Source organism: Prionailurus viverrinus, chromosome C1, assembly GCF_022837055.1.
Source record: "Prionailurus viverrinus isolate Anna chromosome C1, UM_Priviv_1.0, whole genome shotgun sequence".
Classification (NCBI taxonomy): domain Eukaryota; kingdom Metazoa; phylum Chordata; class Mammalia; order Carnivora; family Felidae; genus Prionailurus; species Prionailurus viverrinus.
In genome coordinates, this window is record NC_062568.1 from 6642279 (window position 1) to 6660706 (window position 18428).

At 46.0% G+C, this 18428-nt stretch overlaps 1 protein-coding gene across 12 annotated transcripts in view; it reads right to left on the reverse strand.

Moving 5' to 3' along the window:
- Positions 1-18428, reverse strand: part of RHBDD1 (rhomboid domain containing 1) — a 164041-nt gene that overhangs the window by 25445 nt on the left and 120168 nt on the right. Inside the window, exon 8 of one of the 12 annotated variants that reach the window (XR_007154995.1) lies at positions 14428-14631. The exons of 10 other annotated variants lie outside the window; for them this stretch is intronic. Coding sequence is in view for 1 of the 2 variants with exons in the window: in XM_047872322.1 (XP_047728278.1) it covers positions 14624-14631 (8 nt within the window). In the remaining variant the exon portion in view is untranslated. Of the gene's footprint in view, positions 1-14427; positions 14632-18428 lie in introns of those variants that run through there. One more of the 12 variants, XM_047872322.1, reaches the window with a different exon arrangement.

Here is an 18428-nt window from a genome sequence, read left to right on the forward strand (position 1 = left end):
CTATGCTGAATGGAAAACACAACAGAGGGAGCAGAAGCTGAAGGGCGGACAGAAGTCCAAACTGAGAAACCGGAGATGCAAATTCTAGCGATGGTCCTAGGCCTCACTGGGCCCCGAGTTCCTCATTTTGAAAACAAAGGCACAGAACCAAGTGAGCACAAAAGTCCCTTCTCCCCAAAGACAGCGGCCTCAGGAGAGCAGTGGCTTGTTTTCTGCATCTAATTCGTCAGGCCAGCCTTCCGACCAGGGGGCTAGGAACCTGAATCTTGTAGTAAACATGAGGCCTCTCTTGGGTGCCCTACTGGTTTGGGGCCTCGGACGATAAGATAATGGCTTTTTAAAGGGCGGGGGGGGGGCAGAATGAGTGAAGCCACACGTTTTATATATGCAACACGGCCAGCTGGCAAACAAAATTACGAGAACGGTATGGGGGTCAGTGAGGCTTATCGCTGTGGCCTGCACGCCCCGGGCCGGAAGTCCATGCTCCGGACACCCCCCAGCAGGCTGCTTGTGTCTCCAGGCCTGTGGTTTAGAAGCAACACCTAGGTACCAGGCAACTGCTCCTAATCCTCTTTTCTACCTGCACCCTCCTCCCCCGCCAAAACGAGACAGTAGCCTGATCTATGAGTTCAGACTGGTTTCTTTTCACTTCCTTTCAGGGAGAAGAATGTTCTAGAAGAGCTTAGGTGGAGGTGGCACTCTATCTGAGTACATTCTGCATCAGTGAGGATGCCGTCATCAAAGTTGGGGAGAAGGTGGGGGTGAGGTTGCGGGGGGGGGGGTGTGGGTCAGGCTCATGCATCTTAGTAATTTACAACAAATCATCGCTGAGGACACGCTGCTTCCTCGCTGCTTCCACGCATCACACTGGCTGGGTTTGGAAGCTGATGACTTGGCATCCTCACTTCTCTTGTCTAATGGTGTTTCTGGGTGCGGGGTGCAGGGGGATGTCTGTGTAAGATCCAGGATGAGCAGACAGCTATAGGCTGTCCCCACAGGCTCTGCCTGGGAGCTATATTTGGGCTGCCCTGACGGGGATGGTGGCCAGTTTTGTCACACCTTCACAGTGTCCCTTGGGCCAAAGGCTTGGGAGGTTTCATCCCTGTTTCAATCCATGCTGCATTTAGTCTCCAAACAATCGAGACTTCTGACCAGTCAAGTCGGCCATGCCGGTGAGGATGGAAAGGGGGACTATTTAAAAAAATTTTTTTTAATGTTTATTTATTTTTGACAGAGAGAGAGACAGAGCATGAGCGGGGAGGGGCAAAGAGAGAGGGAGACACAGAATCCGAAGCAGGCTCCAGGCTCTGAGCTCAGCACAGAGCCCGATGTGGGGCTCAAACTCACAGAGTGTGAGATCATGACCTGAGCCGAAGTCGGACGCTCAACCGACTGAGCTACCCAGGCACCCCTGAAAGGGGGACTATTTTTTTTTTTTTAACGTTTATTTATTTTTGAGACAGAGACAGACAGAGCATGAACGGGAGAGGGTCAGAGAGAGAGGGAGACACAGAATCTGAAGCAGGCTCCAGGCTCTGAGCTGTCAGCACAGAGCCCGACGCGGGGCTCGAACTCACAGACCGTGAGATCATGACCTGAGCCGAAGTCGGACGCCCAACTGACTGAGCCACCCAGGCGCCCCGAAGGGGGACTATTTTAAACTGAGCCCACTCGCGTGATTGCATTCATATTTTCTGTGTTGCTCAGACCTAAAGACAAAATACAGCACCTCAGTCCTGCAGCCAGATGCACTCAGCAGAGCCCACAGGGGGCATGTTTTCAGCTCTTGTTTTCTGTCAGCAATGGCAGAACTTGGCCTATGTGTATGATCTCTTTTCAACTATTTTCTAAATCATATGTAGTTTCCATAAGCATTACCACAACTTCTAACGTGCCAGTATAAAAGGCAACACTTAAGGAGTTTATGTGTAGATCACTGTTGAAAATTCTAAGCCTAACAGATGTTCAGGGCTTCCTTCTTTGTGTAGAAATACATGCATTCCCATGCCTTTCTGCACTAGACAACATTTGACACAGTGTCTTTGCATCCAAGCAACCTCCCTGTTCTGTACCAAACCACCCCCCTTCCTTAAGAGAAAGTTTCTGTTGTTGGGGTGGGACTGGCCTGGTTTCTGTGGGCTCCAAGGGGAAATGAGAAAGTGTCAGGAAAATCAAGAAGCGGGTGGCCCCAGGAGGAAGGGGACTTCCGCAAGGGGATGACCACTCTGAGGAAGGCAAGCCAACTGTTAGGGCCTCAAGAGCATCTACTCCCACAAGTTTCCGACACGGTCCTGTCAAAAAGAGTTTCTCTTTATGCTCCTTTATCATCTTGGCGTCGCTTAAACCTTGGGAGACCCGACAGGAGCGTGGGTCTAAAAGCTCACGTGTTAGAAACGGAGCTTCTGATTAAAGGGAAGGAATAGCTGGTGGTTTTAGGAACACAATTTCCAGAGTGACCCGGCGGCTCAGTCGGTTGGGCAACCGAGTCTTGATTTGGGCACAGGTCGTGATCCCAGGGTCATGGGCTCTGCACTAAGCACGGAGCCTGCTTGAGTTTCTCTCTCTCCCTCTGCCCCTCTTCCCTGCCCGCTCTTTCTCTCTCTCAAACAAAAATCTTAAAGAAAAAAAAAAAACACTACAATTTCCTTCCCACCACCAAGAGACTTGACTCTGACCCTTCCCTGGGTCACCGCAGCGAATGAGTTGGGGCGACTGGCAGTGCTGCGGTCCATATGTGGCCATCAGGCCAGTGGACCTGGGCCTTGTGTGTGCCACAGGAGCACAGCCTGCAGGAGATCCGTGGCCTAAAACTGGTAAAGGTCACCCACATACAAGGCCAGGGACCTTACAGGAGTGAGCTCCAATTATACAACGCCTTTGGCCCCAGACGGGTCACCGCCCTGCCCTGAGAGATGGGTACTGGACGCTAGAGTGCCCTGGTGCTTGGAAATTCCTACACAAATCACTTCCAGGGCAAACTCGTATTTATTTTTCAACCAACTGGGAGAATCAAATGACCAGATGTCTCTTTTGTAGATCTTCATTAACGAACAAGAGACCTGACAGAAGTCACCACCTGGATTCTCGGGACTCAAAGGCAGCAACACTCACAAGATATCGTGGGGTCAGGTCCTGGTTAAGCTTCACCGCATTCACGCTCTATGCTCACCACTGTGTCCCGAGACCTGAAATTCCGCGGACCGACACTGAAAGGACCCTGTGAGTCAAATGTTAAGTGCAGTAAAATTTGGTGTAAAGGAAATACGCTCTCAAATGTCAGTTCTATTGGGGTGATGATCCACCTAGTTTCATAATCTCTGGTTAACTAGAAAACTCACAACTTCTTCCTCCTACTGCCGACAGCTGACGTTTTATTGTGTGCTTACTACGTGTCGGGTATGGAGTTAAGCATCTGATGTGACGATGAGGGACAAGGAGGGGGGGTGTGGCTCACCAGTCACAGCCAGGAGAGGACACAGTTAGTGTCCTCATTTCCATCCCTTCTAACCTCCTTTATTTTGGTTTAGAGTTTGTAATTTCTAATTCCAGCAAAGTCTTGGAGGCTGTCTGAAAATTCACTAATTTGTCTCTCCCCTCTTTCCTTAATTAATACAACCGACATTAACTGAAAACATGGACTGTGTGTCAGGCACCATTCTAGATTAAGGAAGAATAAGGCACAGTTTCTTCTCTTGAGAAACTCACGGAAGCCTAAGATGAATCGGGCTATATGGTTTAAATGAGTGCATATATTCACATCCATGAGACCTATGCGCTAAAGCCAATATTAAACGTATGTAAAATTTCTAAACCTAATGAAGCTACTTAGTTAGACACCCCCCTCGTCTTACAGATCCTGAAACAGGGTTCAGAAAAGCTAAGAAACTTGCCCAAGTCCCTCAGCTAGCCTCCAGTAACTTTGTGGTTGTTGCTGTGGTGGTGGTTGTTAAGATTTTGTTTTTAAGTAATCTCTACAGCCACTTCGGGGCTCAAACTTACAACCCCGAGATCAAGAGTCCCGTGTTCTACCGACTGAGCCAGCCAGGTGCCTTGCCTGCATGAACCCTGGAACTGGAACCCGGCCCTCCTCGTTCTCATTGACGACAGACACACCTATGATTCAGCGCATCAAATACTGTATGTGCTCCAACAAGGTTTCCAGCAAGAAGGGTCATTCCAGTGGCTCAGGCGGCCATAAGGCATTGCCAGTCTTGCTCACATAGCACATAACTTGACTGTGTTAGAACAGTGGCTTCTCTTTGATGTAGGGCCACAAACATGCAAAACATGCAGTTGGTGGGTGGTTAACCTTCCATCAAAGAGTTCTGTGTTCCTCCGACGGACTGCTCCTCCCACCTGGTTCAACAGTGAGCAAACAGCCCAGCTAATTTCAATCCAAACTTCGGACCTATATTTGGCAGCAAAGTATGTTTAGAACTTTGCAGGGTTGGCCATGCAAGGGTCGGAATCCTAACTATTCAAACTGTTACACCCAGTTGTGCAAAAGGGGCCTTTGACTCCGGCCACTCGTCAAGGCCTGTGATACTGGGTAAGGATGCAAGAGTGTGGCAAGGCTGTGAGTCAGCCTCCCCACAGTCCCCTCAAATCCTCAAGCCTAGCACATGCCAGCAGCCATTCTCCTACCTAGTGGTCAACCTGGACAAAAAGGCTCTCAGGAGGGGGCAGCTGGAAGGGTCAACAGTCAGGATTACGATTTTAGGACAGAAAACTCTACTGGCCTTACAGTTGTTCTAAGGCTCAGACAAATGCTGGAAAGGGATGTGATCTGTGGCAATTATGCCCGTGAATGAAGCAGCCCCACGTTCTTCCCATTTGATTTTCACTCCGTAAGACAATAACAATGACAATCACAAGACACCTGGCAGTGTTAAGAATGACCATCTCTAGAACTTTTAGGCTTGTTTACTCATGGTCTAATTTACCACCTTCTCTAAAGAGAAAACAGTTCAACTATAAAACATTAGAAAAGTTCTTGCTGGGGTGCCTGGGCGATTCAGTCAGTTAAGTCTGACTCTTTTTTAAAAAAATATTTTTTTAATGTTTATTTATTTTCGACAGAGAGAGAGAGAGAGAGAGAGAGAGAGAGAATGAGCGGGGGAGGGGCAGAGAGAGGGAGACACAGCATCCGAAGCAGGCTCCAGGCTCTGAGCTGTCAGCACAGAGCCTGACGAGGGGCTCGAACTCACAGACCGTGAGATCATGACCTGAGATCATGATCTCAGCCAAAGTCGGACGCTTAAGCGACTGAGCCACCCAGGCGCCCCAAGTCTGATTCTTGATTTTGGCTCATATCATGATCTCACGGTCTTGAGATAGAGCCCCATGTTGGGCTCTGTGCTGACTGTGGAGCCTACTCAGGATTCTCTCCCTCCCTCTCTCTCTCTCTCTCGCTATCCCTCCCCTGCTTGCACATGCGTGCTCTCTAAAAAAATTAAAAAATAAAAAGTTCTTGCTGAACAGGACTGGGCAGGGAAGAAAGAGTAAACGGGAGCGGAAACATCTAGCAACTGCTTTGGGAAATAATCCCAAGGCCATGGAGCTTTAAATAAATAAATATCAACCTTCTGATGGGGATAGTTTTGGGTAAATGGCAAAGCACATGAGGAAGCCGAGTAGAAAAGGGCATATGAAAATTCCACCTTCCTGACTTCCTTACACAACGAGGCCAGACGTTTCCCCTCAGGCACCCACTTCTTGGTCACCAACATCTCCAACACAACAAAACACCTCAACATTTTCTTGAGTAATTATATTCTTAAGTTGATGTCAGGCAAATCTTGTTCTTTCTCTGGGGAGAATATGCTTTGGGATTCTTGCCACAAATGAAAATGCCCTTGATGAGTTTAGGAACAGCTCCCTTAAGAACCATATAGATCTAGGGGCTCCTGGGTGGCTCAGTTGGTTGATCGTCTGGCTCTTGATATCAGTGCAGGTCTTAATTTCAGGGTTGTGAGTGCAAGCCCCCTGTCGGACTCCACGTTGAACGTGGAGCCTACTTTAAAAAAACACGAAAAAAAAGAACAATGCAGATATATCCATACATGCAAAAAGGCAATACTGAAAGTGAACGAGGGGTGCCTGGGTGGCTCAGTTGGTTAAGAGTCTGACTTCGACTCGGGTCATGATCTCACAGTTTGTGGGTTCAAGACCTGTGTCAGGCTCTGGGCTGACAGCTCAGAGCCTGGAGCCTGCTTCGGATTCTGTGTCTCCCCCTCTCTCTCTCTGCCCCTCCTTCACTCATGCTCTGTCTCTCTGTGTCTCTCAAAATGAATAAATGTAAAAAAAAAAATTAAAAAGAAAAAAAAAAAAGGAAGGTGAACGAGAGTCGCTGGGTTGAAGTTCAGGGAGGAACCACCATGAGGAAGGACAGTGCCAGAGGGCACAATACAAACTCAAGAAGGGTTCTACATCTGCTTATTCTGAAGTCCAGGCCCACCAAGAGATTTGAAAAGAAATACAGAAAAATACCATAGCAGTGGAGAAACTGAACGTTTACGTGCTCAATCTTTATGCTCTAGGCTTCCTTCCCCACTGTAGGCTTTAGTTTATAAACAGAAGGGTTGTCTTTTGAATACACAAGGTCACGTGTGCATGTACATACAATCCAACCACAAAATGAGTAATGAAAAGCAAAGACATTTCAAATATACGTCACCAAAGGGACCCCAAGGAGCAAGAGACAGACCTCTGGACTCCAGGGACGAGTCTGTTCTGGTCACTGTGGTGTTGCTAGTCCAGGTGGCCAAGGAGTACTTGCTGAATGACAGAATCCTGAAGGATTTTCATGGATGGAGGGCAAGTTCCAGCACTTCTGCCCCGAACCGGAAACTCAGCCCATCAAGCAGCATTGCAAGTTTTTGAGTTTAGCCCAAGAGTGGCCTGGAGGCCTCTTAAAGAGGTCCGTCACAGCCTCTGGAGGCCCTGGGGCTCCGTGAGGAGCAAGGACTCCCAGTGCCCACCCACATAAGTGTGGATCCCCTTTTCTAGGGTGAAAGCAGGTCTGAGGAAAAAAAAGGGCTTTTTAGATAGTCCTAGTATCTCCCCTCCTCATTTAGTCCCTTTGTATTTCTTTCTTTCATCAGGAGGGGGCGCGCTCTCTCTCTAGCTTTCCACCATGTTCAGTAGGTCACTTGCTACCAAACCCTAGAGCTTTGAAGAAAGATGAAGATTCATCTTCGGATGAAACAAAGTCACACAGTTGTATGTCTTAATGCATCTGAAATGATACAAGGTGAGGCTTCCAAAAGGAAAAGCCCACAAAGGTCCTCAGACATCCCCGCATGACTGACAGGACATCCCTGTTCTCACAGAGCTTACCGTCTGGTGTGGTCAGAGGCACACATCAACAGCCGGCATCTCCTTGTGAAATATCTAAGAAAAGAACTCCTCTGAACCTCAATCTCCTCGTGGAAAAATAACCGACCCAGACCCAGAAACCACGGCCTTCAGGGCAGTTTTGAGGATGCAATTCAAAGCAAAAAAGATGGGAAAGTATTTCGCAAGCTCGAACTGATGAGAAGTAAAAAGTTTTAACTTCTTAGATCTTGGTACCTCCAGGTGGTAAATGTCTCTTACTGTGTCTGGTGCCGCACCTGCTACCTACAAAGACTCAGTGCTCAGAGCAGACAAATCTCTACCAAACCCTAAAAGTAAGGCTTCTACAGGTGTCCTTCTGCAGCCAACAGACATTCCTGAGGGACAGACACACATAAACCAGGATGCTTCATGCACAGACAAATCTTGGTTCATATCACGACGCTCTGAAGAGTCAGAGGTTTAAACAAACAAACAAAATCTTACTTTGGGAAAAGAAATGAAACCTTTTCTCAACTAGCTTCAGTCCTAAGCAGATACCACCACTTATTTGCCCTAGGAATGAGAAGCCATGGACTGCTCCTAAATTCAATCGTACGTCTCTCTTTTGCAGACATTTTATTAAACACCTAAAGCCTCCCAGCCGGCAATGCTAGTAGGTAAAAGGGGAAAATGAACTCAGTTTTGGAAAGAAAGGATCACATGACATAGTTTGGAAATCTATCCTTGGAGGCAATCTGGTTCTATTATTTGTCCTGTTTTTTTCCTCTATTCTTTTTTGTGGGCACCCTTTTGGGGAGCAGTGTGGGAGAGGGCTGGGGTGGGAAATGGCCAGGTTAAAAGCAGCCCCAGCACTGAAGAAGGATAACATTTAGAAATCTCTGCGAAGAGAAAACTGGCTGCTTCGAATGTGTTAGACTAGACCCTCCTTCTGGCTGCAGGGCTCCCTTTGGGTCTCACCGCAGGATGTGTGTTAAGATGATGTGCAGCATGTTTAAATAAAACAAGAAAACAAACCAAGAAAAATTTAGCCTTATGAAGAAGGAAAATCGCCTAAAAATACTTTACTACGACTTCAAACATGAAATCACATTTACAAAATAACATTTTAATGACTTAGGCGTAAATGACTCAGGAACATATGGATTAAATTTCCTTCAAAATGCATATGGCTTGAACAATTAGGGGGACTTGCTTGGCAAAAATTAGCTTGGTTTGTAGAGCACAGCTCTGGAAAAAGGAAAAAAAAAAAGAAGTGTGTCAAACGGCACTCACTGTAGCGTCCCTTTCTGGTGCTTTCTTTGGTGACTGAGTCAATTGGCTACAACAGCCATTACCTAACAAACTTGGAACAACTTTCTTGGAAATGGTTTAACTCTTTTTCCCTATTTAGGCAAAGTATTCAATAAGTTTATAATAAATGACTCTCCTTCACCCCCAATATTGCATCAAAAATAGAGGCCCACTTCTGCAAAAAATGTTGAGCTGTCTTAGGCCCAGAGCAAATGGCTGTTGCATCTTTTCGATAATAGGGATTTAACATTTTGGGATGTTAAAACAGGGATGTTTTTATTTTGTTTTAGTCTATTTGGAGTAAACTTTAGAGAGTACCTTTTTCTCCCCAAAATTAACGATGCAAATTTTAGGCAAAGCCCACAGTAATCAGGTTCTGTGTTACTTGCCCAACCTTTTTTGTTTTTTCACTCAACTTCACATGCGAATACTACCACTGTCTCTGTAAAATACCTTAGCATTCATAGTGTTTACTGGTTCCAAAATGTACCCTCAAATACCATCTCATTCTATCCTAGGGGGCAGTCATGATGAGCATTCAAAATATTTTTTTTAAGATTAAAACAATTTTTTTTACTCTTTATTTATTGAGATTGAGAGAGAAAGAGAGAGAGAGAGAGAGCAGGGAGAGGCAGAGAGACAGGGAAACCCAAGCAGGCTCCATGCTGTCAGTGCAGAGCTTGATGCAGGGCTTGAACTCACGACCCATGAGATCATGACCTGAGCCGAGATCAAGAGTTGAATGCTTAACCAACTGAGCCACCCAGGCGCCCCTCAACCTATTTTTTCGATAAAGAAACTGAGAGCTGAGGTTCAGATCAAGGTCATAAAGCACCAACCAGCCATTATGCAAACATCAGATTTCTTATCTTGAAATTTTTTATTATTCATTTTTAGTAATATTTGGTAGTGGCACTCTCCCTAGTCCCTTTAGAATACTAGAATCTCTATTCTTCAAGGACCAGAACAAATGCCACACCTTTCAAGATATGACCCTTGAACACCCAGTCTCTAAGTGTGATGGTCTTTTTTTATTGTGTCAACTGGGCTCATCTATGGTCTCCAGTTATGTAACCAAACACAAATGGGGGTGTTGTTGTAAAGGTATTCAGTAGATATGACTAAAGTCCATAATCTTTTGACTTTAAGGGAGATGATTCTAGATAATCGGGGTGGGCCTAATTCCGACAGGCCCCAAAGACCAGAGCTGAAGTTTCCCTGAAAAAGAAGGCATTTTCACCTGTGGATTGCAGCTTTAGCACGTGCCTGAGAGTTTCAGCCCACCCATCCTGCGGGCCTGCCTACAGATTTCAGACTGGTCTGTGCAGCACCCTCAGGTGCATGAGCCAATTCCTTGCACTGAATCTCCTAATATATGTCTCCCACTGGTAGTTTCTCTGGTTGACCTTGACTAATTCCCCAGGTAATTCTCCTTCTCTGTTCCTATCATTTATATAATTGCCAAAACTATTGGTACTGTAAGTTCTTTGTAGTCAGGCCCACATCTCAGACATCTCTGTAAGCCACAGCACTTAAGTCTTACATAGGAATAAATATTCCCTGGAAGAATTAGATTACGTAATGCAAGAGCAGAAGGGACAGTGCTTCATCCTCCTGTGAAATAAGTAAACCTGATTCCAAAATGCTCATGGGGAAACAGGACAAGCCAAGGAGAGTCATAGCCTTACAGGCGATTTCACCAAGGAGACTGTTTCTGTCACCTACCAACAGGTTACCAGTTTCTGCTCACTGGACACGACAATCTTATGGGTGCAGGACATTTAAGATTCCTGGGCCCGAAGCACTAAATGATGAGCACAACCTTTCTACTCACCCCATCAATGCAACCACTAAAAAGCTCTCACACATTTCCCAATGACCCCCCTTCCGGGGGCATACTGTGCCTTTCAAAAATTACCTCCGTAGCATTAAAACAATTAACATTTATCAAAATACGGAGTAAAAAGTTATGTAAGAATAGCTTCTTCTAAAACAAATGGCAGTTATGGATCAGAAAAATGAAAGATACTAACAGGTTATCATGAATGCCAAAAAGTAATCACATACAGAAAGTCAGAGGCAGGATAAGATTTCTTAACTTTAGGTACTTTATCCAGGCTAAGGATATAGATATTTTTTTATTAATTCAACAAGTACTTAGGAGCCCTTCTGTAAGCCAGGAAGCATTTGTTATGAGCTCATGAGAAAACAGCTAGGAAGACCTTCATGGAGCACACAGGGTATATTGTTGGGATGTTAAAATATTAGTTATGTAGTGTACACAGAATTCATTCTTGGAGACCTGGGGGCCTCACAAAGAGCTAATTTACCTTCTACATCACTTTCTCAAAGTGATTTGTAGACCGACCTCAGAGCATCATCCGGGAACTTGTTAGGAACGCAAAAATTCTCGGACCCCATCCCAAACCTGCTGATTCAGGAACTCTGGGGATGGGGCATCCATCCTGCTTGGCATGTATCAGAGTCACCTGCAGAGCTTGATGGAACAGACTGCCAGGTCTTACCCTGGTGTTTCTGGTTCAGCAGGTCTGGGGGGACGTCCAAGAATCTGTATTTCTAACAAGTTCCCAGGACCCACTTTGAGAAACTATGCTCTACATCTGCCCTAGTATGATGGCCACTGGCCACACGTGGCTCTTTACATTTAAATGAATTCAAACTAAGTAGAATAAAAATTCAGTTTCTCGGCTGTATTAACTATAGTAGTCTCCCGCTCATCCGTGGTTTTGCTTTCTGCTGTTTGGGGTGCCCGTGGTTAACCATGGTCACGAGGCAGATGATCCTCCTCTGACATATGGCCAGAAGGTCAAGAGTAGCTTAAGGCTACGTCACTCTCCTCACTTCATCTCATCAATAGGCATTTTATCGTCTCACATTCATCACAAGCAGGGCGAGTACCAGATATTTTGAGAGAGACCACATTCACATAGCTTTTTATTAGTCTATTGTTACAATCGTTCTCTTTTACTATTGTTGTTAGTCTCTTGCTGTGCCTAATTTCTCAATTAAACTTTATCATAAGTATGTATGTATAGGAAAAAACAGTACATACAGGGTTCAGTACTATCTGTGGTTTCAGACATCCATGGGGGGGGAGGCCTTAGAACGTGTCCCTCAAGGATAAGGGGGAACTCCGATACATTCCAGGGGCTCAGCACATCCAGCGAGTGGCGACCACACTGGACACTGAAGATACAGACCGCACTGCAGAAAGTTCTATTGGAGTTACTGACGAGCCCATGCAGGAGGACCTTTCCATACATAGCCAGGTACCAGAGGCAGAGAAAAGACCAATTTCACATATTAACCTTACAGTGGAAAACACAAGGCCAGATGGTCCAAGTCAAGGGGAAAACTGTTTTGCTAGTGAGCTGCTTCTCACGTGGGTGACTCACTGTAGCTCCAGGATGAGGAACATCAGGGGTTTATTTACGTAACAGCAGCTAAGGCTGGAGAGACCAGTAGGAGTAATGCAGTCTGTCAATTATCATGTTCCTTTTCCTTAGCTCTCAGGGGTAGAGGTGGGGGTTAAGAAACACAAGCCTTTAAAAGCACAGGGCTGGGGAGCCTGGGTGGCTCAGTGGGTTAAGCGTCCGACTCTTGATTTCATCTCAGGTCATGATCTCATGGTTTGTGAGTTCGAGTCCCACCTTGGGCTCTTCACTGACAGTGGGAAGAGTCTGCGTGGAATTCTCTCTCTCCCTCATTCTCTGTCCCTCTCCCACTTGTGCTCTTTCTCAAAACAAAAACAAAAACAAAACCCTTAAAAAAATAAAAGCACAGGGCCTCTGTTTTAACTCTGATGGAACATGAGACAAAAGCAGAATCTATCTGGAACCAGCAACTGCTCATTTCCTGAAGCAGCTCTTGTCAATTCCATTGCCGACCTTGGCCTCGCTAAGTCCAGGGACCATTTCTCAGTTGTCATCCTACAAGTACTATGAGGGGCATTTGGTGCGGCTGAGCACTCCTCCCTCTTGGCTTATCCTCAAAGAGCCACACTCTCTTCTCTACTTTCTGCCCACTTTGTAGCCCCTTCTTCTCACTCTCCTTTGCTGGTACCTTCTTTTCTCTCCAAACTTCACGTCGGAGACCTGGGACTCAGTCCTTGATCCTCTTTTCTATTTACACTCACTTCCTTGGAGACTCCATCCAGCTTCATGAAATTTAAGTATCACTTATACCTCACTGATGACCTGAAAACAGGTCCTGTTTCCAGACCGCATCTAGCATCTGGCCTCATACAAACACACCTCCTCACTGCCCCCACGTGGAGCTCTCACAAACCTCTCACTCCCTGCAGGTCCAAGACTGAACTCTGTCCCCCCCGCCCTGGCCAATCTGTTCTCTGTGTTCAGGTGAATGGAAGGGAAACTCCAGCTTCCCAGTGCCCTCAGCCAAAACATCACTCCCTTCTCCCTCCTCTTTCTCTTACAATCACAACTATTCTGTCAAAAACTCCTTCTGCGCCACCTTCAAAATATATCTAGAAGCTGACCCTATCGCTGCTCTGACCCAAGGACTGTTCTGTCATTGGGTTTAGGGTCCACCATCTTGCGACTGCTGCCTTAATTACATCTGTAAAGGCTCTTCCTCCAAATATACTCTGATAGGGTCTTTTGGGGGTTACCACTCAACTCACTATGCTGGCCCACAGCAGCCCAGGTGATCTTGCAACAAGTTAAATTGTTAGTCCGCTGCTCAAAATTCTCTAATGGTCCTATCTCGGACAAAAACAAAAGTCCTTAGACTGGCCTAAAAGGCCCTACATTATCTGGCCCTTTTACCTCTCCATCCTTACCACCTACCTCCTGGGGACAGAAAGCACTGGCTCAGACTAGTGCACATGGAAAGAAGTGGAAGAATGTGAGCCACGTTTTGAGTTAGCACCAAGAGCACTTGGTTATTGACAACAATTAACGAGGAATGAGTCGGGGAAGTGGAAAGGTCTGACAAATTCATATGGTCTGCATCTAAGAGGTCCTTGAGTGGGTTAGACATAATTTCAGAAGCTCAGGAAGAGATCTGGGCTGAGGAGATAAACGTGGAAGTTGCCGGCATATACACAGTAACTGAAGCCTTGGGAGAGAAAAGAACACCCAGAATGAAGTCATTAGGAAAACCGGTATTCAAAAGTCAAGTGGAGGCAGGTGAATCTGCCAAGGAGGCCAAGGAAAGAGGCCAGAGTAGCAGCCGGAAAGCCAGGGGAGTGGGCACTGGGGGGAAAGGGAGGCAAAAGGTAGGGTTTCAAGAAGGGGTGATTATGTCTGGCAAGAAAACGCAGGGAAAAAAAATGACCCCGGGTCTTAGCAACACTGAGGTTGCTGGAGAACTTGGCTAGAGCTGTGTGATTAGGGTAATGGCAGCCATGAGACGATCGAGGAAGTGGACGCAAGATTCAGAGTTGAAGAAGTGAAGACAGTAAGCAATTCGCTGGAGGATGTCAACGGGAAGAAAGAATGGGGTGAGTGAAAGGCAGCTGTGTTACTGCTCTCTCCTTTTGGGATGAGGCAGGAGAGAGGCTAGCATATGTTTCGCTGTTGATAGGAAGGATCCAGTAGAGGCCGACGGGAGAAAGGAATAATCAGTAGCAAAAGATTTTCCTGAGAAATTAGGAATTCTTTGATAAGAAGGAGACCTCCCTGCCCAGCTGTCAGAAGGGATGAGTTAAGTATGGGGATGGGTATAAGTAAGTCTGTAGCCTTCTTGATGGGAGCCGGAAGTCATTACCTACAGGTGGATTCCATTTTCTTCAAGCAGTCAAGGCCAGGTGGGATGTTGATGTGCATTTATAATAAGCTCAGTCTCCTCTATTGGGTCACGTTTTCCAAACAGACTCAGCTGCCAGATGGAGGCTCTGAGAAGCCTGGTGGCTGGGCTCATCCCAGTCTGTGCTTGCTTCCAGATAGGTGGAAGAAGGATGAAGCAGCAAGGGCGTGGATGGTATTTGTAAGACGGTACTTGAAACAAAGGATCAGAAATCTAAGCAAGGTAGGGAGGAAAGATAAGGAATTAATGTAATGGACTGAAAACGGGGACAAAGAACACTGAGGCAGACTAGTCAGAACATTAAGGTCATCTGAAAGTGGTTGAAACTTTACATATTTAAATCCATGAATGCTAAGAGCCCAGTATATTTCACACGAAATATATTTCTCTTAAGTTTGTTTGTTTATTTATTTATTGAGACAGAGAGAGAGAGAGAGAGAGAGAGAGAGAGAGAGAGAGAGAACCAGTGGGGGAGGGGTAGAGAGAGAGGGGGAGAGAGGATCCCAAGCAGGCTCTGCATTGTCAGCACAGAGCCGGATGCCAGGCTCGATCTCATTAACTGCAGGATCATGACATGAGCTGAAGTTGGACGCCCGACCCACTGAGCCACCCAAGTGCCCACAAAGGTGTTTTGGATACAGCTACTTTACTACCGAGTGCCACTCTACTTTCTATCAAGGAGGACCAAAGGGACCTTGCCATTGAAGAGGTAAGAAGGAGGTACCACAATTCAAGAAATATGATTCCAAATCTCTATTTCACACTATTAAATTACTTCTAAGTGATGTGCTTCATTGACTACAGCTGTTTCTTATTTCTATTTAAAAAGATTTTTTTTTAATGTTTATTTATTTTTGACAGAGAGAGAGACAGAGCATGAGCAGGGGAGGGAGAGAGAGAAAGGGGGAGACACAGAACCTGAAGCAGGCTCCCAGCTCCGAGCTGTCACCACAGAGCCCGACGAGGGGCTCGAACTCACGGACCGCGAGATCATGACCTGAGCCAAAGTCGGACGCTCAACCGACTGAGCCACCCAGGTGCCCCTGACTACAGCTGTTTCTATGCGAGTATCCTACATGCAAGTTTTACCAGATTTCTTTTTTAAAGCTATTCTCCATGCAGTGGCTCTCAACTAGGGGTGACTGTGCCCCCCCTGGAGACCATCGATCAAGTCTGGGGATATTTTTGGCTGTCACAACTAGGGGGAACGGTGCACTGCAGCCAGCGGGTAGTGGCCGGGGGCTGCTCTTCATTCTACGATGCACAGGACAGTCCCATGCCACCCAACAAGGAACTATCCCGCCCAAAATGGCAAGAGTGCTAAAGAAAACGCCAGCTATTTATAACAAAGAGGGCTCAACTGTGGATCAAAGTAACTAACAAACTATCTTCAAATTTTCTGTACCGGAAACATAACAGCGGCCTAAACAAAACCAACTTCGTTTTCAGAAAAGGCATCAAAGTAAGCACACGGGAAGGTGCGAGGTTTACATACATAAGAAAGCCTCTGGATATGCTGGACTTTTCCCCCCATCCTCGCCTGGCTTCCTCATTCCCTTGTTCCTCTCTCTCCTGCATACTGGAGAATTAACTTCCAGTGATAAATTAATCTTGACAAAATTCCTTTACCAGAAGTAAATGTGAAAGTCTGAAGAATTTAGTAAGACGGCCTTTTGCCCGTATATAGAAATGATGAAAGACCAGGCTGCGGTAAATTCCAAGCAGAGTAACATAATGATAGCAAATTTATGAATGGGTCTTCTTTTCACAGTTCTACTGTCAGGACTAATTACTTGTATTAATTAGGACTGTCAACACATGAATATGCTTGTTGAGGCCGCTTCCTACGGTAAAATATGAGACTTGTAAATATCAAGACACTTGGAAAGATGCAAAGACTTTTCATTTATTAGCAGCTCTAAATGATGTGGAAGCTCCTCTGTACCATGAGCCTTGGGAATTGACTGTAAATAGATTCCTGGTTAATGAATTTGCTGTTTGTTCTTCCTTGCTTAGGCATTACTCCCGGTGTAGCCTTTAGATCACACAGCCAATACATCACTGCTTTAGAAGGACTGTAGGAAGGCTACGGAGAGAATTCCTCACGTTGCTGGAAAACTAGAAAGGACAACCAGGACAGTTAAAGGCAACGGGAGGGAGCAGAAGCACAGTCTGACCACCACTTTTAACTCTATGTGACCCTGGGTAAGTGGGTGAGTGACTTAGCCTCTCTGTGCCTCGGTTTCCTGGCCTGAAAAATGGAGATAGAGACAGAACTTATACAGAGCCGTGGTGCGCATCCAAAGAATCAATACACGCAAGGGGCTGAGAGCACCGCCCAGGCGGAGTCTGTCCTGGCTCTAACCGTTTTCATAATCACGGCTACCTGGGATCGGGGTAGAAACAGAATGAACGTTCCAAGGAGATCCTTGGAGTAGCATGCAGTTATGAAGTGCTTCGGAGTCAGACAAAGGTCTGGATCATACCTCGACTCTAGTACATTTAATTTCTGGGCCTCAACTGTGCCAGTCTCCTGAGTTCTTGCAAAAAGTAAATGGAAAAGGCAAATGTTTGTAAGGTACTTGCTTATGCCTGGTACCTGAAAGGGGCTTGCTAAATGCTAGTGGCTTCAGTGTTCATTACCAGTATAAGCTTTTTGGAGAAATCTCCGAGACTGAAATGGATGCCAAAAGAAAAGACTTCGGTAAGTGATCTAAGAGAAGTGGGGAGACAAAACACTCGGAAAAAGAGAGAGGGAGACAAAGTGGCCAGAAGAGGTGGCCCCTTCCGCGCCAAGTGCCCTTCCGTTCTGTCTCAGGTGGCTACACCACAGCGCCATGAGCAGGGCCTAACTCCCTCGCCACAAAATCCCCATAAGCCCCTCCCCTGGTGAAGGGGAGGCGGCTGCGATTCCAACAGGGGCCCGACTGATTGCAAAGCCCAGGCCTTGTTGAGGTGGCAAGGCCAGGATGCCAAGGGCTTCCTCGCAGACTGAGGGGTCTGCAGATCCTACGCTCTTTCTGCTTTTTCCTTTTTCCCCTTTACACATAAAAAATAGTAATCAAATTCTTGGTAGGCAGAGCATGCTCTGGCTGGTCGGCTAAGCTTTACCCGATGACTACCATAAAATGCCATAAAATAATTTTAAATCGAGGTCAGTTCATCAAGTCACTTCAGTTTTAATCCCCTTAAGTATCAACTTGGCAACAGTCCATAAAAGACGAAATTATTCTGTATTTTATTTGACAAGGTCCTTCAAGAGACGTCTCTCCCTGACAGTGTGAAGATGGCCTGTCTCGTGGGCGCTGCAGGGAACGCTTTGGGAATGACTTGAGAGGGCGTCTGCTAAGGTCCCTCCTGATTCAAAGATCTTCTATCTCTGAATAGAGCAAGATGTCCATACTATGAATGGTTTCAATCGAAAATCCGTTTCTGTATAAAAAATGCAAGATCAGACAATGTGCTAAGTCGACCCCTAATTTTGTCTTAAAAAATCATGCAGTACCTTAGAAACCAATCTGGCCAAAAGTTTATAACATCAAAATAATATATAAGGAGAAAATCTAGCTGCAGGATGTTCTGGATCCTTTCACAAGGATACTTGTTAAATACAGGGTAACAGAAAATCCACCACAGTTCCTAGTGACGGAGTAAAAAGCAAGGTGATCCACACGGATCACTGGAACCTGCTAAAACTTATTTCAAGGACATGATCTCCCACCTCTACCCCAGTTGCTAATTGCTTTCAAAGCAAATGTAGGTACCAAAGGATCCTACTGATAGTCCTCTAAGGTAGTGGGGAATCTTTAGAAATGCTCACAACGTGCATTATCGCCCTGTGAAGAACTCGGTTTCTTTTCTGATTGCATATTATGCTTAAAAATGAACTTGCATGATATGGTAGAAACAGTGGGGAGTGTAATGATGTGGATTTCTGGCTCTAGCCAATAACACCCTTTCCTCTGAGGGTGCAGAATGCCTAGGTGGTTAGGACCTGGCCATCCCTAACG